The sequence below is a fragment of the Phyllobates terribilis genome, unplaced genomic scaffold, assembly GCF_046119375.1.
Source record: "Phyllobates terribilis strain yellow unplaced genomic scaffold, ASM4611937v1 Scaffold_2__4_contigs__length_985480577, whole genome shotgun sequence".
Lineage (NCBI taxonomy): Eukaryota > Metazoa > Chordata > Amphibia > Anura > Dendrobatidae > Phyllobates > Phyllobates terribilis.
The window spans coordinates 370,638,520-370,662,565 of NW_027362762.1; the positions used below are offsets into that span (position 1 = coordinate 370,638,520).

Sequence of the window (24,046 nt, forward strand, 5' to 3'; positions counted from 1 at the left end):
ATGAGTTGTTCATTCACATATTTGTGGACATTTGATGTTGGGGAATAAAGAAGGAGGGCATGTTGGATTTTAACACGTCTGATCCTTTTTCTCCTTAGAAATGAAATAAATTACAGCTAGAGGTGTCAAAAACTTATTCTAGCTGGATTTTCTTATATCTGATAGAGCACACTTTAAAGACTATATAGACTTTTTTAGGATGATCAGTAATCTTACACTCAATGTGTAATTTATTGGTCACTACTGACCCCAAATTAGCTCTTTGGATAATGTGTGGCCACATTACTTGATAGAAGACAGAATTTGGGGGTTTTGACTGTAAAGGTTGTTCTGAAGAATCTGGGAAAGGTTCCAGAGATGTAATAATATTGATAAGAATTACAAGTGGAATCTGTATGCTTCAGTATCATTTTTCCACATTCATTTATGCTTAGACAAATTTCAAGTTGTAAACAAATCGGTAAATCAAAAGTGCTGAACTTGAAAAACATGCTGAGGCTTAAGGACAGAAAAGCACCAAAACAACATGGTGTTAATGGAGGGAGCTGGAAACAGCCTCCAGAGGGTGATAAAATGGCAGCACAGAGAAGCACAATAATTTGTCTGTGTCATGCTTGTGGCTTGCTTTGAAATCGTATTGGAAATTGTGCTTAGTGGGAAAGTGCTTATTTATTAAACAGACTTGTCATTTAACGAAAAGGGAAAAATACCTTACACGGGGCTAATTTTGCCTTGCTTGAAGCTGCTATGAAATAAGTTATCCCTATCAACCAACACATACAGCTCAGCTTTTCTTTTGCCTTGAAAATTAAAAAAAAGTTTAGTCTGTTTTCTTAACTATCAGGTATTAGTTTATAAAAAAGATAATTTAAAGGGGCTGTCCAGAATTTAAAAAATGTAGGTAACTGGAAAATTTGGTATTATGAAAAATATTGGCAATACTAATTTGTTTACTCCCTTGCCACTCCAGCACCATCGCTCTGGTGGTCTCCAGTGATGATGCTACGTCCATCCATGCGCCTGCTGCAGGCAGTCACTAGCCTCAGTGGTGCTGTGCTGTACATACTAGCTGGGGCCGGTTATTGGTTGCAGCAGTCATGTGGATCTATGTGAAGTAATAGAGGCAGGGAATGACCGATGGGTACCACTGATGCTTTGGGGGATTGAAAAGGCATTCTGTTTTAGCTTATGGCATTTGCGGCTCTAATACTGCAAGACACCCTTTCCTGATGTCACACAATGCTATTTACAGTAAATGTAGCAATTAAATGAGAACCATAGCCACCATAAAACAGTACTTCATAATGGTTTATCATTGGTTTAATGCCTTTGACATATGTATCTGATAAGGAGTGGTCATAGATGTTATATATGCACAGGTCTAGTCTCTCACATTTAGTGTTGGGTCCTTGCCGCCAGATGTCTTCAATATATTTATGGCTTAGATAGATGTACTGTCGTAGTGGCCAGGAACGTAAACTGCTGAGACATTGTATACAACAATGCTGTGGCAGGACATGATCAAGGTCTATAGATAGTGGCGATGAGGTGATGACGTCTCTAGGCAGTTACCCCATTTCATCCAGCCTTGTAGGAACTCTCTTGACATTGTCTTCATCTTCTGTGTCTGATATATGATCATGTGGTTCCAATAAACACTCCCAGGGTAACTTTTGTCTACTGGTTGGGGAACTTTTATTGATTCTTCCTATGTTGTGTGGGACGATCCAACACAAAATCCTTTTTAACTTTTGGTTTAGTGGCTACAGGCTTATTATCTACAGTATCTACAATTCCTCGTTTCAGGCCTAAGTGGGCCTTTTAAGTGATGGTATGTAAATGTTTTCCCCATGTACCACATCACAGATATGTTTTACAGATTCCTTTAGGAAATTGAACATGATTTCACAAAGTGAAAAAGGAAAACAGATGGTTCCCCATTGCTCTGTTCAACCTGTTTCATTTTGGAGCATGAAGCTGAGCAATATGTTAAAGTATTTAGGCCCATCGGGTGGAATAGAGTGTTATGTAATTGCAGTGTAATACCGCTTGCCCCAGTTTTATATCTTGACCACTGTTAATAATAATTGTTAATTAACGACTTCCTTGGAGCTATCTTAATGACATCAAACATTGCAAATTATATTACAGCAGAACACTGTCACAATGTCAAATAGTCACCTTGGGAGGCTTCCAGGAGGAGTTTTTGCCGCTTTATGAGGTACCCCTTCTCCTAGTGGTCATAATCCAGAAAACATCAGCCAATCTCTTCAACAAGATGAAGTAAAAAGTGATCGAGTCCTATGGTGTATTATCATTGTCATACTTTTTTAATATTCAAGGATATGATACTGAACAAGAAGATATTAGGCATGAGACAAGCAATAATAGCAAAGGTGTGATTACATTATGTAATGCCCCCTCCCCACCATACACATTAATTAAAGGGAACTTGTCAACAGAATTTCAAACCCCAAACTATGTATATGTGCATGTAGGTCTTTCAAAGACAAATTCAGTAATACTTTTACCTATCAATCTGTTACTGAGAAATCAGCACTTGAATTGATAAGCAAATGAGGTTGAAGGGCTATTTGTAGATGTGAAGCCTCTGTCACTCCAACTCTATTCCCTGCCCACTGCTTCCTCTTCCTGCTTGACTGACTGCTCCTTTTGCCTTAAGCCACACAGCATAGAGGCTGTCAGTCTAGCAGAAGAAGGCAGCGATGTGTGTGGAATAGAGCTTGAGTGACAGAGGCTTCACATCTACTGCATTATTTGCATATGAATTCAAACGCTGATTTATCAGTAAAGGAGTAATGTACTGGCCATGTAAGTGTATTGTTGGACTTGTCTTTGGAAGTGTTACATTCACATATAAATAGTTTGGGGGGTTGAATTACTGCTGACAGGTTCCCCTTCAAGATGAATGAACCTTTCAGCTATATACTGGGTGTATGTGCCTGCTGGCTTTCCTTCTAAAGCTGATGTAGAAAAGTAGGATTAGACATGTTGAATTTCAATGCCCCATCCTTTTTTTGCTGCTCCCAGAAGTGTCTAACAGCTGCTTACTCCACTCTCCCCATTGAACACAGCGCATATGTTTGTGGGGAGTGAGGAGGAATAGCTGTCGGCCAACAGATATCTAAGGTGTGTTGGCACCTTTTGAGGACTATTCAAATGAGGGAAATCCTCTTGGTTAAATGTGATATCTCAAAGTGTTTTGTAACATTTGGCTTTGATACATGTGTCATTGTAAGGTTAAAATTCAATCTGCAGATCTTTTCAAGCAAGTGGCAAGTTCTACTGGATTTTGTGACCAACGAAGACTGGGCCTTCTCCTCCATGACGCAATTCAGATTCCACGGCAGCTGGGTGAAGTGGCCTCCTTTGGTGGAAGTAACATAGAGCCCAGTGTCAGGAGCTGCTTTCAGTATGTAAGTATTCATTCTCTAACATTCTTTTCCTAGTGAGCTTATTTGCATTTGTAAATTAAATGAAATTGGTTATAGGAAATGGATGAACTTTTCTTTTTCTTCGAGGGGTTTTCTCCCATATTTTCTCATTATAGATCACTAATCTCTTTCTTGGCACAGCGTTCTGAATGTTTGGTTTTATTTGCCTTTTGTTTCATTTTTCCGTCTACATAACAAACATAGCTCAGAAACAGCGGGGTTCCAGCAATCTTAAGCTCCTTAAAGATAACAAGGATTTAAAGATTTATTTTTGATGAGTAAAGAATATCAGTATAACGGCACTGTCTTGATTAAGGGTGTATGTTTGGAGGTTTTTTTTGCCTAAGTAACTTCAGGATTTTCTTGGAAGATAAGAAAAAAAAACTTGTAAAAGCGATATAAGATGTTCTTATTCTGCACCTTATCCTGTATAATTCCTCTTTCTGTTGGCAATATTGTGCAGGAATGAACATTTCCCCAAAGCGCCAGTATAAAATTTGAATGGCATGTTCACTTCACGTTCACTCTAATATTCCTTTTGCCTTCAGTCCTGAAGTGTGCAGATGAACAGGTTTCTTGAAAGAAGTGTATAGAAAATGACTTACTAAGCCATCACAATGTTGTATGCCTTGGCTACATTACTTTAGAAGTGCTAGTACTTTCATAGTAATAAGGTCCTAAAATTTTGTGCATTTCTTGTTCTATATTTACGATATGTAAAAAGTTTATCATAAATATTCTAGAATGTATGACTTCTCCGAATCCTATTTTGATAAACTACGTAAGATCTGTAAGATGGCCCTGTCATTTGTATAGAATGGCAGTAGGCCTTGTCTAAAATATCCCCTGTTAATGCACTCTAAGGCAAATTGAGGCACTGGTCTCCCTGATTTTCCATATTGTAATTTTTTTTGGACCTACTTTATAACCATCACAATAAACTATGGATATAGATGTAGTGTGTAACAAAAAAAACCTCTAACCAAGCCTTTCGAATATTCTGGTTACCGCCAGAGATAAATAAAAATGCATCAAACCTATCCTCGACCTTTCAGAACCTCTCTATAATCTAGGACAGATTTGTGGCACCCCTGTGCCTAGTTTCCTCCCTGGGCCTCCTAACTCCTCTTTTAGAAAACCTGAAGCTGGGTACAGCTGGAAATTCCTTGTAATTTTTGCATCCTCTATTTCTAATACTAAGGATTAGAGATTTAGTGCTAAACTATGGTATAGTAACACTAGAAACTATAATGGGAGGTTCACGACCTCCTGCAAGAACTTCAATGCAGTACTTACAGTTGCACATCCACCTCAAGTTTTTGGCACCAGGTTTGGTCCTTACAACTCCATTTACAGCATTTAAAAACTATTAGTCTCCTGTAGACTACAGGATCTCCACTTAAAAATCCTCTCACAATTGTAAAGGATCCTTGCAAAAATGACACACAATGTGCCCCTCAATCTCACACTTGTGTTGGAGGTGTTCTTCAACCCCAGGTTAAATGTCACACATCTAGGGAAGTTGTCCTCCTATATTTCTATTATGGCTGGAGATCTCCTCACTGTACGGTGCGCTATGTCACACTTCTCTCCAAATGACCTCTGAGATGCCCTTGCTTTGCATGCTCTATGGAACCATTTCTTAATTTAAAAGGGGTCTACTGAGACACTTTGTACTTGATTATTCCTAGACTATGGAAATCCTCAGTACCAGCTACCAGGCTATTATGGGTTACAACATTAAATGTAATAAAGTGGATGATGACAATAGCGGAAAAGATTTCTTTGACACATGGCATCCTTGGTCCAAGTTTAGGTCTTTACTGGCCTTCCGACCCTGGTTGACAAGTGGTGTAACGCCTTTATAAGCCACCTATGTAGAAAGTTTGACCTCCCCCTTTTCTTGTCTTATCTCATCCTCTTCTCTGTTTCGTCCTTTCCTTTATCTCTTGTTTCACATACCTGAGGTCTTCCTTGTAAGCCGATATCTATCTGTTTTTATGAATGGGATTTTATTAGAAGGATGTTATTCTGCATCATTGCTTGCTAATTCTATTCATTCCTGACGTCTTGAACACAGACGGACACTGGGTTTTGTTACAAATTGGTCATTTTTATCCCCGATTTCCTGTTATTTGGTACCTGCAGTAGGATTACAATAAAAGTTATTGAGCAATAAATAATTTTTGGATATTTTTGTTATTATAAAATAACCTATATTTACATATGTATAATATTAGCATTCATAGAACAGTACTTATGGGTAATGTTAAATCTTATAGTGCCATATTAGATGTATTTTGGTTCGGCCTCATGCTCAGCTTATTCTAGATTAATTTGTGTACTCCGCATCATTGGATTAGTGCAGAAGGTGAACAACTCTCGCTTTCTTTCCCGTCCATTAACTATTCTGTGTATAATAATTGCTGTGCCGTGCGTGGGAAGAGATATACTGACAGACCTCACACAGGAGCCCCATAACACATAGTACTATGAGCAGCGTTCTAGCGTTTTGTCCTCCTAGCTGAAGGGAATGCCAGTTGTGTGCTTACAATATGCTACAAAACAAATCTCTATCAGCTTGGGAATATAATACAGACTCAATTTTTACCAGTGACCCAGGGCAAGCTATTTTATCTCACCGTGCCTCAGTTTACTAAAGTGTAATTGGGTGAGAAGTAATAACTGTAATAACAGCATTGCTTTATCCGAAACCCTTCTTCCCATCAAATTTGCCACTCAGAGTAAATGTTTGCTTGCATATATAGATTTGTAAAGAGCTTCTGTCACCGATTTCCAGCAGTGAAATACGAATGCGCAGATGAGACTGCCTTAGTGAATACTACAGTGTTCATGATATAAAAAATGCTTAATCAGGTCTCCAACAGACAACTGGTTGTGATGTTCCAAGTTATCTGAGCTCATGTTTCTAGACTATCTTAAAGGGAATCTGTCAGCAGCATGAAAAAGGTGTTGAGGCCCTTATTCCATTGATATGTATCACTTGGTTTTCTGGGTGCAGCAGTTATGGTAGAATCCCAGTTTTTCTTGTTGCAGAGCTCAGTTGTTGAGCTGTGTATAATCCCAGTCCCACCACAGTTTTCTGTGTACATTGTATAGTGACAGAGAGCTGCTAATCAGTGGTTGGACTAGGATGCATGAGGCATCCTGTCCTTTAGTGATGATCTCCTGCTGTTAAAACACTGATTTGTATTGAAACAAAAAAACACAGCCTAGTAAGTGACACATCACTGAAATCAGGCTCTCTTCCCCTACATCATCGTGCGCTTAGATTACATAATAAAAACCTGCTGAAAGATTCCTTTTCAAAAACAAATCCAGGGTCCCCTTGAGAAATAAGTGTGCGAAACGCATGTTGGGGGTGCAGCCATTCACTGTGGTATCTGGGTAACCATTAATCATATCTGTGATCATGTTCTAGTTGTTTTATTGTCATGTATAGAAGTGCAATATTGCATATGCATTGTAAACAGATGGATACAAGTTTACTATATACAATGTTAGTGCACATCTGCATGAGTTATTATAAACCTTGATCAATGATTAGATATGATACTGTACCCTTATCAATTTATGTCCATTTATCGGTATATATTTTGTATTGATATACATATACACTGCTCCAAAAAATAAAGGAAACACTCAAGTAACACATCCTAGATCTGAATGAATGAAATATTCTCATTGAATATTTTGTTCTGTACAAAGTTGAATGTGCTGACAACAAAATCACGCAAAAATCATCAATGGATATAAAATGTATTAACCAATGGAGGCCTGGATTTGGAGCCACCCCACACCATTACTGACCCACTGCCAAACCGGTCATGCTGAAGGATGTTGCAGGCAACAGCTCTCTCTCCATGGCGTCTCCAGACTCTGTCACGTCTGTCACATGTGCTCAGTGTGAACCTGCTTTCATCTGTGAAGAGCACAGGGTGCCAGTGGTGACTTTGCCAATCCTGGTGTTCTGTGGCAAATGCCAAGCGTCCTGCACGGTGTTGGGCTGTGAGCACAACCCCCATCTGTGGGCGTCGGGCCCTCATACCTCCCTCATGGAGTCGGTTTCTAACCGTTTGTGCAGACACATGCACATTTGTGGCCTGCTGGAGGTCATTTTGCAGGGCTCTGGCAGTCGTCCTCCTGTTCCTCCTTGCACAAAGGCGGAGGTAGCGGTCCTGCTGCTGGGTTGTTGCCCTCCTACGGCCCCCTCCACGTCTCCTGGTGTACTGGCCTGTCTCCTGGTAGTGCCTCCAGCCTCTGGACACTATGCTGACAGACACAGCAAGCCTTCTTGCCACAGCTCGCATTGATGTGCCATCCTGGATGAGCTGCACTACCTGAGCAACTTCTGTGGTTTGTAGAGTCCGTCTCATGCTACCACAAGTGTGAAAGCACAACCAACATTCAGAAGTGACCAAAACATCAGCCAGAAAGCATTGGTACTGAGATGTGGTCTGTGGTCCCCACCTGCAGAACCACTCCTTTATTGAGGGTGTCTTGATAATTGCCAATAATTTCCATCTATTGTCTATTCCATTTGCACAACAGCATGTGAAATTGATTGTCAGTGTTGCTTCCTAAGTGGACAGTTTGATTTCACAGAAGTTTGATTTACTTGGAGTTATATTCTGTTGTTTAAGTGTTCCCTTTATTTTTTTGAGCAGTGTACTTAAATATGACTTAATATGTGCTATTAAATGTCTCTAATCAAAATGATAGACGTTTGACTTTTTTGATGTGTAGTACATTACTTGTAGGGTTATAGTGTAACTGCACACATTCAATTAGATTTGTTCTGTGAATTGGTGATCTCGTGTGTTATCATGTAAAAGCAAAATGGAATGTACCATTCAAAACTCTTCATAGATTCTATCATCGTAGAGCAATGAACTTCACTTCAGTATTGCAGTACGCAGTCCTGAGTCCTGTATAAAGCCCAGTCAGTGGCGGTGGCCTTCAGTATGTACCCAGCTGTTATGGCCACCCATCGGCACCCTGCAATCACATTACTGGATGCTCCGGAACAGAAGCCCTGGCAGATTTGTGCATCATTTGAACACCATAAGTGAGTCACACAGTCTAGAGAACCTTTGCGCCAAAAGTTTTGCTGGCTAGCTCAGCCCCTTCTATTGATTTCTAGTGCTAGTTAGATGCTGTCTTTCACAGCTGATGGGCCCAATGGCAGCTAATCTAGCAGTAGCTGACTCTGCCGAGCTGTGATTGGCAGCATCTGGAAGAGTAGAGTATGACCAGAGAAGACTGTGAAGAAAAAAACAGTTGAACTACAAGCAGAGATTTCACATATTGCACTCCAAAGGTAACAAATGTGATAACTCTGCAATTGAGCGAACGCAAAAAAACTTTTTTTTTTTTTTTTTTTTTTACAAAGTATTTGACTTATTTTTTGAACTCCCTTTTAAGTCTTAAGAATCTCTGCAGGGTTCAAATAAAGTACATATAAATTCTAAGACGAAAGCAGCCACATTTTTTATTTCACTTTGGTGTTGAATTGGAATTTGATAGCGAATCGTTTAACTTTTCAATGTAGATTTGAATGTTTAAATTACAGAATGCACAATAAAAATATTAGGCTTCAAAAACTAAAAAAACAAAGCATTTGAAGGGCAAAAATGTCTAAAGATGACTAACAAGTGGAACCATATAGGTTAGGTATATCTGTTTGAAAAGAATCATTTGCCCTGAAATTCCGCTCATATCCCCCTTTAGAGGAGCTGTCACTGGACATTATGTAGTTTTCCTTTGTTCTTATTGATGGAGACAATGTTTTCTATTAGTAAACCATCCTGGGCTGTTTCAATTTCCCATTAGGGAAGAACATTACAAGCACATCAGTTTGTGAACCGACCCCATACTCTGTAGCAGGTCTCCAGTTTTCCTCTAGGCTCCAGTGAAAGAGATTGCAGTGTGAGACTTCATTAAATGTGGCCTTCTCATTGTACATTGTCACTTGTAATATAGATTGCACGTTTACTACTACTGACATCCCATTCCCAGATACATAAATATGCTGTCAGGTTTCCCAATGAAGCTTTTCCTAATGTCTCTGCCATGGAATGGAGTGATCTGTTCTAACCCCCTTTATTTTAATTTGGCGACTGTTGTGACATATTCTTTTCTTACCTTAAGGGAAATCCGTGAAATAACACTTTTTGGATGGGAAATTGTCTTATTTCCAAGTCATTGTATTACTTTTTTTCTCCTGGAATTTACATTTATATCGTTTTTATTTTATTTATTTTTTTAAAGGGAATGTGTCATCAGAAAATTACCGTTTATTTAAATGAGCCTTTTATATTAAATTTCCTTTTTAATTTTTGGTCATCTATTTTTACATTTTCCATATCACTTTTTTTTAATAAAACCAGAAATTTTGCAATTTTCATGCTAGCCAATAGGCCTTATACAAGACTTACCGTATATTTCTTGTTTTGTATATATGACTTTTCAGCAGTCTCATTATCCTCACAGACAGTTTATAATTCTTAACAAATAAATGTCAGTTTATTGCTACTAATATCCATATTAACAACAGGAAGTAGAAGTCTAGTTTTAGGCCTAGTGGCCAGTAGGAAAATTGCAGGATCTTTATTTCAAGATGATTATCTGGCACCACTCATTTTCACATTAACGGTGATTGGCGCCAATGACCCACATACCAGATGTGCATGATCTGCATTTGTCCAGAAAGATTTGTATGTTTTGGCTATACTTTATCCTGTGTCCTGGCTTGGATAACTCGGCGCACACTCCTTAATGCATCTTACAAGTGGCATGCACTTTCATGCATCTTGCACAAATCTTAATCTGATCTGGGACTTCAGTAAGATTTCTGGTGTACTCTGTAGCTCTCGCTAATTAAATGAGCTGTGGTCACACACCTGTTCCTCCCCCCGTTCCCCTCCACAGCTCCACCCACTTTGGTGGAGGTGGGCAAAATTGGTGTGAAAACTCAAAGTCACAACATGGAGTTGCACAAAACTTTTCTATTTAACAGCGTGTTTTACTCCAGATTTCCGGTGAGAACATTTTAATGAATTGGGGTCAAAGTATTTTAGATCATGAAATCTATTTTATGTGGCTCAAATAGGCTATTTTCATAATATTCATTGGTTCATTTTAGCTGATGTACATAGTATACAACCTAAAGCATGACTTAGAAAAACCAGCTTTGGCAAAGGAGGCAGTAATTTGGACCAGAATTGGGAAATATGCTGTTAAATGTCTTCATTGTGTCTGTGTCCTGCAGATTTGCAGCACTTGTCATGCAGCTCAGTTGAAGCAATATAGTGTAAGAATTGGAAAAAATATACGCTTTTAGTAGAAGTTCCCTTTGTGGCTTACTAGATAATACGAGAGATTACGGAAAATCACTTACTAGAGTTTTCATAACACATTTCATGCTGTGTTTGGACATGTAGCTCATGATGAGACTGCCAAATCTGTCTTTGACTCTCTCATCATTGTTCTGTAGCCTGACTAGTTGAAGTCAAGTGGATTTTGTGCATGTTCTCTTTTAAATTGTCCCTTACGGAGTATGATTTCTGTGTAATAAAATTTCCAAAATTCCAGGTCAAGAAAAGGTTGGAATGAGTTTCCTTTTCTACTCTTGAATTTAAAGGGATTGTCCTATTTGGATAATCGCTTTGCTTCTCTTTATCCTTATAAACAGACTAAAAGGAAAAAAAATCAACATAAAGATCAAAGCCTGACAGTTTATTTCCATCAAATTGTTCCCTTTAGTCAGCAAGGAGTATTTCATAGAAAAAAAAATCGTGGCAATAAGAAAACACAAATGTGACCCATTGGTGGCCAGCTGAAGACTGGTAATAGATGGTCACTCCAGAATACCAAAGGGTATGAATATTAAAACAGACGACATGTATATACACTAGGGTTTATTGAATATTTTATATTTTCTTCTTTCTTTCCATCCCTCTCCTTTTTTTTTTTTACACTATTTAAGGCATTTACTTGTAACATGGAACCATGCCAGACTATGAATAAGAACTACCTAGTTCGAAATGCATCAAATTTACTGGAGTAATTGGGTACAGTCCCCATTTTTTTTATTTCTGCCTTTTAATGTATTCATAATAAAAAAAAAAAATATATATATATATATATATATATATATATATATATATATAGTTTTAATCACGCTCTCCATGTCCATATGCACTAATGGATCATCTGGTATAATACTTTATAAAATATATGCACCGCTGTACAGCTTCTTAAAGGGGTTGGGACTCAAGTCACTATGTGAAAAGGTTGTGCACCTCTGATCTAGAAGACGGCCATGTAAATGTTGTCCCTTCATAGATTCAAATCTAGGACCCTTGCTGCTGTGCTGGAATAGTAATACACATTTGGGATTAATATGCAGTCACACAACAAGCATCCTTTTAAAGAAAATGTATCATCAGAAAATGGCCTATTGTTTAACCACTTCACCCCTTGGCAATTTTCTGTTTTTCGTTTTTTCCTCCCCTTCTTCCAATAGCCATAACTTTTTTATTTTTCCAGCCATATAGCCGTATGAGGGTTTTTTTCTTGCGGGACGAGTTGCAGTTTCGAATGACACCATTCATTCTGCCACAAAAAAATTTACTGGGAAAAGGGAAAAAAATTCCAAGTGCTTTGAAATTGCAAAAAAAGTGCAATTCCACAATCGTTTTTTTATTTTTTATTATTATTATTTACCATGCTCACTATATGGTAAAACTGACCTGGCAATATGATTCTCCATGTCAGTACGAGTAAGCAGATACCAAACGTATAGTTTTCTTTTCTATATTTAAGTGGTAAAAAAAAATTCTGAAATTTGTCAAATTTTCTTTGGTTTTTGTCATTTTCCAAGACCCGTAATTTTCTCATTTTTCAGGATCTGGGGCTATGTGAGGGTTTATTTTTTGTTCGATGACCTGATGTTTTTACTGATACCATTTTGGGGTGGATGCGATGCTTTGATCGCTTTTTATTGCAATATTGCAGCGAGCAAAAAAACTTAATTCTGGCATTTTGATTTTTTTTCTCATTATTCCGTTTACCAAGCAGATGAATTTATTTTATATTTTGAGAGATCGGACATTTCTGAACACGGCAATACCAAATATGTGTTTTGTTTTTTAATTTGGCAAAAGAGGGGATTCAAACTTTTTTTTTTTTACTTTATTTAATAGTAGTAATAGAAACTTTGAAGCTGCGATCGTCTGATCACCTGTGCTACACATAGCAGGGCTCCAGCTCTTCTGTGTATAGCAAAAATCACAATCTCCTATGAATGCCGGCCACGGGCCGACGTTCACGGAAGGATCGTGGTGACAGGCACAGGGGTCTTCAGCTGTCCCCTGGCTTTCATGACAACCCAATGACGCGATCAATGACGTGCTTCCTATCTGCCCATATTAAATGCCTCTGTTAGTGACTGATAGCGGCATTTAACTGGTTAACAGCCGCTGGTGGATCTCGGATCTACCTGCGGCTGTTAGAGGTGCTTGATTGCTAATTAAAGCAGCCATCGAGTGCGGGTAAAATTGTATTTTTTTAAAACCTGTTTAGCAATGTTTTGATTTCATATTGCAATCTGTATTTAAAAGTGAAATCTTGCAGTTTTCACATTGGTGACTAGGATTTAGTTTGGGGGGCATTCACAGACCCACTGAGTATACCCTTATTTTGATCCTCCACATCAGATCAGAATAGGATATGCTCGAAGATACATGGATAAAAAAATTGGACCTCACTCAGTGTGCATTTTCACAGCCATGTGAAAGGACAAAGCTAACGTGCACGCGTTGAGTATTTGGTGAGGTTTTTACCTCTGTATTTGTTCTACTCCTGATTTTGGCTTACAATCAGAGGAAAAGTATAATAGAAACACCTCACCCCTTCTGTATTTATCACCCACTCCTGGTTTTGGCTTATAAATACTGACGTGAAATACTGACCAAATACTGGATGTGTGAAAGTGGCCTTAGACTTGTACTTCCTGTCCTTTCAGGAAGACTTTTCACTAGGCTCATTATCATCACAGGCATGATTACAGTGACAGGTGACACCTTAATACATAGTTGATATTACAGGGTCCACAATTTACCATAAGTGATGTAACAACTGCAACCCCCTCCCTTCAAAATCACCTTTTGCTCTTTAGATGCTTCAATACAAACCTCTAATACAAAAAAGTCAACAATTAAAAAAATAATAATTTATTATAGAAACCTGATTTAAGCAGTAGGTGTTTTCTTGGTGACATGTTCTCTTTAAAGGTTCAATGTTTATATTATAAATCTTATATAATTATTAGTAATTATTATAACTACCTGAGGTGGGAACAATGTAGTAGCTTCACTATAGTTTGCCATAAATTTAGTGTAGGCTACCCACTGATAAGTAATAGGTCCTGTATTATTTCATGATCAGGGCATTCCTGCTGACATGGCACAAACGCTGTGTAATTTACAGGCAGATAAATCCAGCTTAGTTGTAATCTCGCTCCAGTCAAACATCTGGAGTAAACATTGGATTGAAATGCATGTAGGAAGCATCAAGATCAAGCTTTGTGATTTGCAGCTTCTGGAAGAAGACATGCGTCCCTTGCAGTTATTATTTAGGAAAGTGGTTATTCTGATTATTTAGTCCATGTCGGGGGCCCTCATCTTCTGGAAATCATTGTAGTAATCCCAGGATGTCAAACACAAAGGGCCAAAATGAAAAACATGGACAAAGTTGCAGGCCAACCAGTATACAGTATAATGGTCCCCAGGCAGTCCTCCATACAGAATAATGGGTCTCCACATAGTCCTCGTTTACAGAATAATGGTCCTCCACATAGTCCTCCAGATAGTCCTCCATACAGAATAATGGGCCTCCACATAGTCCTCCATACAGAATAATGGGCCTCCACATAGTCCTCCATACAGAATAATAGGCCTCCAGATAGTCCTCCATACAGAATAATGGGCCTCCACATAGTCCTCCATACAGAATAATGGGCCTCCACATAGTCCTCCATACAGAATAATGGGCCTCCACATAGTCCTCCATACAGAATAATGGGCCTCCACATAGTCCTCCATACAGAATAATGGGCCTCCACATAGTCCTCCATACAGAATAATGGGCCTCCACATAGTCCTCCATACAGAATAATGGGCCTCCACATAGTCCTCCATACAGAATAATGGGCCTCCACATAGTCCTCCATACAGAATAATGGGCCTCCACATAGTCCTCAATACAGAATAATGGGCCCCACATAGTCCTCCATACAGAATAATGGGCCCCACATAGGGGTGGTGGTTCTGGTGTCTTGGACCAAATAAAAGTACCCTGCTGGCCAGAGTTTGACATATATGTAGTAATCTGATGATGGCCATCTCCACGACTGGTCATTTCCTTGGGTGTTGTTTGGGTCACAGGTGCTATATAAAGAGTGGGTAGAGCCATAGATTAAGATACTTTTTGTTACATTGTAGTTGCCGCTGTTCAATGTTATGCCCAGTCTACTTTTCTTTTATGCTTGCATTGTTCAGAAAAGGATATTCTGAAGTTAATTGGCACCTTATAGTACATTCAGTAACTATATCCAATATTTTAACATGAAATGAAGGCGTACGTGTGTAGAACTTTCCTTTGAGTTTTTTTACCATGCTGCCCCATCACATTTGTGCTTTGTTATTGGCACTATCTTGCTTTTTCTATGAAATACTCTTTGCTGACTAAAAGGAACAATACGATGGAAAGAAACTGTCAGGCATTGATTTTTATGTGCATTTTTTTTCCTTGCGTCTATTTATAAGGATAAATAATGAAAACTGGAAAGCAGCCTCTTTATTTTCCTGTAGGGAATATAGGACAATCCGGAACATGCTGATTGCAGTATTGTGTAGTGCAGCTGAATGAGAAAAGCTCCTGTTTGTTTGGCATATTGCGTGGTCCCCTGACAGATCATGTTAGCCCTTGGAGACCAGTAATGCTCTCTGCTCAACCCCCAACTCTTTGCAAAGCAGCACTGTAAATGTCATCAAAACAGCTCTACCCCTGCTTCCACTTCACTCAGGGTTTATGTGCCCTGTTTGTATGGCAGAACAAACGAATGTGACCAGTTTTCAAAAGCAAATATAGGCAGCAGATTTTTCAGCTAGGTGTTTGCCCGCAGGGAAATGAAAAGCTGAAAGCAAACCTCTGCTCTGTGTAAGGAACAATTACTTTAAGGTTACCGGGCTGCAATGGCAATGCCCGCTTTACAGATTTCATACTCTGCATAGGGAACTGTTCTACCCAGCAGAGATGAGATTTACTTTTTTTGGTACAGTCACAGAATATGAATTGTATTCTATATTTAAAGAAGGTATTAGTATTGTTAGTCAGCCTGTGCACGCACCACGGAGCTGCTTCGGAAATATAGATTTTTGTAACATTTGCTCTTAATGACTTTTTGATGATTTCAGCTAGTCTTTCTTGAGATCTCAGTCACCTTATTTTACACATTAGCTCAACTCCAGTGCATGAGCAAATAAGAGAATGGAAAATGCTAGTATAGTTTCTATTTCATACAAGGAAGGGGGGGGGGGGCTCCACTTCTATACTACAAAATTGTATTTATCTTGTACTGGTTTTTGTGAAGAATGAAGTGAATGGGAAATCCTGCAACTAAAGCAGTTTTGCATGCACTAAAACCACATTGTGTAAATGGGGATAATTAACGGTACTATCCTACAAATAAGCGTAAAAATTCTAAGGAGTAATGCACACCATTATTTTAACCATATCAATTCACAAATTGCATTCTCCAGTATAATTCTCTACCCTTTTAGCCAGTTTACTCACCTGACGTGTAGAGAAGGTAGCCCCTCACTCACCGTCTTGACTTAACAATAGATTGATCCATCAATCTGTCTCTAGCACCCACTATTTTCATCTTCTGCACATGTTCTGTTCTCCTCTCATCACAATATGTTGTCTATTCCATCTCCCTGTCTGCCTCCTCCAGTTTGACTGACAACGTATGCTGTGTGACTTCAGGCAAAGGAGCCATCAGTCAAGCAAGAGGAACTGTTGCTGGGCTGGGAATAGAGCTGGAGTGACAGAGGCTTCCGTTCTATAGGCTCATTTGCATATCAATTCAAACGCTGATTTCTTAGTAATGGAGAAACAGACTGGCCATGTTAAGGAATTGTTGATCATGACTTTGAAAGAGCTACATGCACATATAAATAATTTGGGGGTGTAAAATCCTTCTTTAAAATGATATTGCAAAATGTAATTGTATTTACTAAGTGGAGTCTATGGGTAGGATCGCATCGGCCTCTGTGCTAGCCACAGCTGTTAGAAACTGATGCTGGCTATGTAATATAGCAGGTATCTGCCATGTATGGAGGGAGCTCCGCTTCGGAGCCCCCTCCACAAGTGAGGACTCCTTCCCATGATGTGAATACATTGTCCTTTTTGCGGAAAGGTGTTAAACAGAACCTTTCACCAGTTTGAACATGTTAAACTGGCCACATCATGGAATAGTGGCTGCATAGCTGAAAACATTTTTATTTTTTAATTCCTCATCTCTGTTATGCAGATGTTAGCTTGTAAAGTTTAGATTATAATTTCCACTAAGCCAAAGAGTTTAGTCTCTGAGGGGTATTGACTTTTTCCCTTACATCGCGTTTGACCAATCATAAGTAGGAGAATGTTAGAAAAGACTTTCTGATATAAGACATAATGTCACACAGCTCTGCTCCCCTTACTGATCTAACATCCTATGCATTTGCAGCTCTTATCTCACAGCACTGTCAGCTCTGCTGTATTCTACCTCTCTCCACACTGACTGCCATGGGGTGAGAGCTGTGTTGTAATGGCACACTGCTCTGCTCTTCTCCTCTGCTTATAGCCATAGTAGATGCTGTCAGTGAAATCAGTGAGTAGAGCAGGGCTTTGTCATTACATGTCTCAGAGAGCCTGTTCTGACCCTCTCTCAGGGCGTTTTCTGTCTCCCCATCTGCATAAGTCTTTCTACTTATGATTGGACAATGTCATGCAGGGGGAAAATTCAATGCTAGCAGAGATGAACCTCTGCTAATGACATCTTGGTCTAAGTGGAAATTAAGCAATAAATACTGATTTATTAAACTATGCAGCCACTATTTCATGATATGCCCAGTTTAAAATGCTGAAACTGGAGAAGAGTCCTCTTAACAACTGCAAAGTTTAATGAGCAACACAAAAAAAGTCATGAATGCCCTTGACCAAACTAGAGCCACATTGCATTAAATCTTCAGACATTTCCTGGTGATCAAGAACAATCTGCGAGTGCTAATCACCACCAGGCTTATCTATTTGACTGTGCAGACTACACAGATATGTTGGATCAGCCTTCCGTCTTTATGACAATTAACAAATTAACATTGATTATAGGCTGGAATATAAATCAGATATATAGTTTTAGTGACTTGAAGCTCTCTGTGTGCCTTTTTCTGTCTCCCTAATTTATGCTGATAACCACGAGGCAGCCTGATGCTTTTAACTGCTCATTCTAATTCTACTTGTAACATGCAGTGCACTATTCAATGCCGAATGCATCTTTTCCTATTAAAAAATGCATATTAATCAGCAACTCCATTAATGTACTGGAATATTGATTCTTGAGGAATCAGAGTCTCTGTAGATAAACATCCCTCTAATGAGTAGTTCACTGTTTCTGGAAATGTATATGCGGACCTATTTTTATATTGTAACAATTTATCTCCTGTTCACATATTCTAGAATAATATGGTTAATTTGCATTAGATTATTGGGCCATGTCTTTGTGTGAGAGAACAAGAGAAAATACTAATTTATAGTCCTTACAATCAAGACTGTTTCATCTGCTATCTTCCTAATTTGTGTAGCATTCCCCCCAAAAATCAATATAACTTATAAAAATGCAATGTAACCGACTTTCAGCTGTTGCTGGGGTTAGGTTGTGTTGTATCTAATGTAACAGTTCTGGGTGCAGAGCTCTTTGTGTTTCCTGGTTGCAAATCAAGACTCTTCTGCTATAACAGCTGATCTCTGTTAAATCCATGAGAATTTGGCTGCTGCTAACCCAAATATTTCATATCTGCTATTGAGAAATGGGTTATTTAGTAGGTCTTCATACTGAAGATGGTGGTCGCCAGTAATAAACAAGAGAAGTGGGAGACATGATTTCCACTCAATAAATTTGTTATGGAATTTAATAATTAGCAGTGCCTTTATAATTCTGCTACTATTTCTTTCCATTGCATATAAAATGGGCATAAAACACACCATTCATCTGCATTTCTGGAGGAATATCGTGATACAGATGCATTTTCTGTGTTTAATGGAAACTTGTCACATTGATCATGCAGGTATCATGTTATAAAGACTGAGGAGCTTAGGAGATTGATATATAGGTTAGTAGGATAAGATTCAGTATAACTTGCATTTTACCCATTTAAATATCCAAGTGCATGTTCAATGTGATAGGTTCCCTTTAAATCTTAAAGGGGTTGTACACTACTCTGACAACACTTTCTGAATTCCTATTTTTCCCCCTTGGAAAATAACACTTTTAGATGTCTCTCCGGTGCTGGCACTGTTCCAGCGGTGTCGACACTGGCTCTTCCAGGGATCGCATGACATTGTCACACAATCCCTGTGGCCAATCAGCGCTGGCTTCACTCTCCCCGCCTTCTGATGTATAACATAGATCTGGAGGACGTAAGATAGCAGCAGCGCTCACTTCCTCCTGATTTATGTGATTTGTCCAATAGCTGGGTGAGTGAAGCCAGGGCTGAGTGTTATGTCATGCTATATCCGGGACAGTCGGTGCAACACCGGAGGTAAGTATATATGTTATTATTTTACAACGGGAAACACAGGAATTCTCAAGGGGTCGTCCGAGCAGTGGACAACCCCTTTAACAAAATCCTCAACACGTGCACATGGTTTACAAGTTTATCCATGCCGTCATATTTTGGCCTTTTTACAGTCTTCAAGTTGAATACAGCTTATAATTGGTGCTTATTGAGGTCTGTGGGGTCTCAGTTTATCACTGAATAACTCTGTAGTTATAAAGAGGCATACAAAAAGTTATTTTTTTGTTAGTTTCATATTGAATCCAACAGAAAATAAACTCAAAGTATGCTCCATCAGATGCCAAGTAAGGAGATTGCTTCTAGCCTAAAATACTTGTAATACGGTGTACCAGACAGTAGTACATAGTGCCGATGGCTACACACCATGGTGCTACAAGAAAATTGTGGTTTGTGATGCAGGCTCTTTACAGTGGTTTCATTTTTGGTGCAACTTTGATGTTTTTTTTTTTTTTCAGTTCTCAATAAAATATTTTACTTGTATTAAAAAGTAGTCATAAATCCATCGAGTTCAATTTATAATCCAACATGTTGATCCAAAGGTGGTCAAAAACCTCACGAGGAAGATGCTGATTGCCCCATTTTAGGGGAAAAATTCCTTCTTGACTCCACATACAGCAATCAGACTAGTTCCCTGGATCACCGTCCCATCGTAGAATCTAGTGCCCAAAACCTGTAATATTATATTTAACAAGAAAGGCATCCAGGCCCTCCTTTCACTTTTTTTTTAGTGAATCAATAGTTTTTGGCTTCTTTGCCAGCTAGAGGGTCTGAACAAGTCATTCTGCCTTGACTAGGTATTTCGATGCAGGGCTAGTGGTAGAGCTGATCATTTGCACTTGCTGATGGAAAGTCTAGCTTTCACTATGTATTAGTCCATTATGGATATAAGATTGGGAATAAGTGGGATATAAGTGATGGTTTAGGGTATGAATTGGGTTAGACTGTCGCTGATTAAGGAGCTAATCTTATCTTCTCTACCACTTCTGTATGTATAATTTCTTTTTATAACTGAGACATATTACTAAACACCTTGTAAGAATTTATTCACTCACTTCTTGCTTCCCCGTGGGATTTAACTAATTTCCTTAACACCAACACGTTGACACACAGGAGGCTGACTTTCATAGGAAGACAATTAACCTACCAGTGTGTTTTTCTTAGAATGATAGCTGGTGTATATATATAGGTGTGTGCAATTTCAGAATTGGGTCATTCCAGGTCGTTGTTCATTGCTGAAGACTGAATACTAAAAATGTTCTAAAATCTAGATTAATAGGATATCTAACTCCAGAATTTTTACGTTCCCTTAGCCAATTATATGTGGGAACTTGACAAAAATAAATGCTTATTTGTTTCTGTTTGTGTATTTTGTAGACATTAGGAAAGCGTATTCTTTGATCTTCTATTCACGTGTCAGACTAAAGCGAGATCACTGGAAGAAATCTAACTTCTTCAGCAATCCCGTGGTCACATTATTTTAATTGTTAGGTTTTCACCAGGCTTTCTTGCAGCATTTAAAATTCCAACGTTGCCCCCATAGTGGGGATTCTGCGTTTTCTAAATTAATGAAATGTTTTCTGCTTTCATGTTTACAGCATATCTTGTATTTGATCTTTTAGGCTAACAATAAGCCAGAAATCGAGGCAGCTTTGTTTCTGGACTGGATGAGGCTGGAGCCTCAGTCGATGGTTTGGCTGCCGGTGCTTCACAGAGTTGCTGCTGCTGAAACTGCCAAACACCAAGCCAAGTGTAATATCTGTAAAGAATGTCCAATTATCGGTTTCAGGTAAGATGTCTTTGTGTGAAGCAGATCTAGCTGCCGTTTTTCTACAGCAGGTTTCCAAAGTGCTAGAAGCATATAAAAATAGCAGAGTGTAGATTTAGAAAAACACACAAAGCCAAAGCATTAAGAAAACTTGACCAAAGCTTCCCTAAAGCTGGAAAAAAACAGATGTAAATTCAGGTATGACTACAGATAACCCATCACCAAAAAAAGTATACCTACTCTTTGGCTACGTTCCCACAATGAGTATTTGCTAAGTTTTTGATGTTGCAGATTTTCTGCAGCATTTCTGCACTTATTGGGTACATTAGGTTACTTGTGGCATTTTTGATGCTGCAGTCTTTGTCTTTGGTACGTTATGATTTAAATAAAGCTGCTTTGTTTTTGATCCTTCCTTGACAAAACTTTATACCCTGCGTCAAAAACTTTATCAAGGGATTTTAACCTAAGAGGGGTATTTTAATTTCGGCCATTCATTGCCAAGATAGAAATGCCTGTGTATACGTGTCGTTGGACGGGATTATGAAAACAAACAAGCAAGCGGTGCTACGCTGTTTCCAGAACGACTATGAAAACGGCAAAACAAAGCATGCTTGGCTGTTTGTCATCCTGTTCTCTGACGCATGAATTCCTGTGATGATTATACCTCTTTAAAGGGTTGTTTTAGATTGTGAGCCCCAATAGGGACAGTGCCCATAATGTCTGTAAAGTGCTGTGGAATTAATGGCGCTATATAAGTGAGTAAAATAAATAAAATAAGTACCACAATAGGGCTGTGGGGTCGGTAAGCCAAACCACCAACTCCTCAATTTCCCTGACTTCCGACTCCACAGCCCTGCCTCACTACTGAGCGTGTACATAAAGTGCAGCACAGATTCATCTCAACTAAAAGCCGAGATCAGGAACAGAACAGACATTTATAGGACATTTCATATCTCTCCCAAATTCTTATGAAAGCATTTACAGCACATCCTGCATTGTACTGCTGTACACAATTTATTATATATTTTAGGAGTCGGTCCATTTTATACCCACTCCGACTCCACGACTCCAACTCCACAGCCCTGACCACAAAGTTCATTTTAATCAATATATCTTGGAATAAGTTCCACAATTGGATGTGTCCTCCAGGGGAGGATGCAAAAGAGTAGAAGACAGTACAGCATGTGAATGCACTAAATTGTTTTTGTGAGGTAAAACTGTTTAAAAACTGGCAGTGAAATGTTTTACTTCACAGAAAGTATCAGCTGTGATCCCATGCTGTCCTGTCTGCATCCTCTATTTTGCTTCCCATCCCCCGCCCAGGAGCTGTGCTATGATCAGACCATGTCCCTGTACGGTCAGACCCAGACATTACACAGGACACAGCAGCGGCACATTTATAAGATTATCTCAGCACAGGAACATTTTTTTTTAACACATCCAATTGTGGAAGTTATTATTATAAGATCTATTGATTAAAATGTACTTTGTTTGTGGGAAAACCCCTTTAAGGGTATGTTTTTAAATGGTTGATTTCTTCCCCCAGCATATCCCACCCTGTTTAGACAAGCAATGATTTTGTGTGCCTTTAGCACATTTTTCCATGTCTGTATGTTTGGGAGCCAGTGCTTGTATTTCTTGCCCTTGTCAGTGAGTTGTGATGGATACTTTGTACTCTATCTGCTGAAATGGAAGAGGAGGATGATGATTTCCAGAACATCCAGTAATTCCCTCCTCCTGGCCTGGTTGAATGATAACATGCTCGCTGGTTATCTTGTTATATATAAAAAATGCATGTGCTTTACAAGAAACATTATTGACACAGTCTTGTTTATATGATATATATGTACGCTCATCAGTAAAAAATCACTTTGTACTCCTGCCCAAAGCAGTCCAGTCTCATCAATTATGCATCCACTTTATTTTCTCTTCCTTCATAACAACTTCCATGGATTATCCACCTCCATGAGTTTCTGAAAAAAAACATAAAGGGGGAAAAAAAAATCAAAGCTACCTTGCAAACGCTCCATAGTCTGCTCTATGGTTTGTAAACTTCTCTGTAGAATTCATACAAAATACATTTACCCAGTAGACTGTGAAATCATTACTACCTCTGAGAGAAAATGGCAGCTTTTTATTCACTCCCAGAGTATCACACAGAAATCCAGTGCTAAAATACGAACCCGAATTGTTCTCCGCAGACAAGTATGAAATGCACCATAAAATAGAACAGCAGGACAGGGCTTTTCAGCAACAGGTAATGAACATTACTGGGTGATGTACAATGATTTTAGCATGTAGCGTTGATCTTTGGGGACAATTGTTTATACTAGCCGTGATTGACAGCCCGATGTGTGCGCCATTTGTGTAGGTGCGCTCATTCCACACAACAAAGCTTTGTCCTTCAGACGCATAGTTTTGTACAGTCGATAAAGTACTCCTTCACATCTAAACCACACGACATGTCTGACTGGCTCCTAGGTCCAAAGTGCATTTGTATAGAAGTATATTGAAGAGGAAAAGGAGAGGACTCTGCTGGACTTGTATATGTAGTAACGGCTGTGTGATTGTAGCCATATGTATGAGCTTTACATAGCTAGTTTGAGAGTTTCTCAATAATAATTAACCACATCAGTGGCCGATCAGGCCTATCATTTATGAGATGGGTTGGTTCCTAAAAGGTGAGGTCTCCTTGATGACCCTGTGTAATACTTCTTCAGTTATGTTCCCCCCCCCCCTCGTCCCGTTTTCTTCCTCTGATTATTTTGGGATCTTTCTTTTCTGAGTATCCCTTTTCAATGCTTAGGTATTAATTAGTGTTGAGCGAGTAGGTCTCATTAAACCTTTCGGCGAACACGCTCCGGTGCTCGTCGAGTATTTTGGCGTGCTCTGTATTTTTATTT

General features: G+C 39.0%; 1 protein-coding gene across 15 annotated transcripts in view; it reads left to right on the plus strand.

The window, feature by feature from the left end:
• Positions 1 to 24,046, plus strand: part of DMD (dystrophin) — a 3,940,859-nt gene that overhangs the window by 3,825,770 nt on the left and 91,043 nt on the right. For all 15 annotated transcript variants that reach the window (XM_073664716.1, XM_073664719.1, XM_073664714.1 and 12 more), the window contains 2 exons: positions 3,280 to 3,437; positions 20,998 to 21,164. In XM_073664716.1, coding sequence (XP_073520817.1) covers positions 3,280 to 3,437; positions 20,998 to 21,164 — 325 coding nt within the window. The remainder of the gene's footprint in view (positions 1 to 3,279; positions 3,438 to 20,997; positions 21,165 to 24,046) is intronic.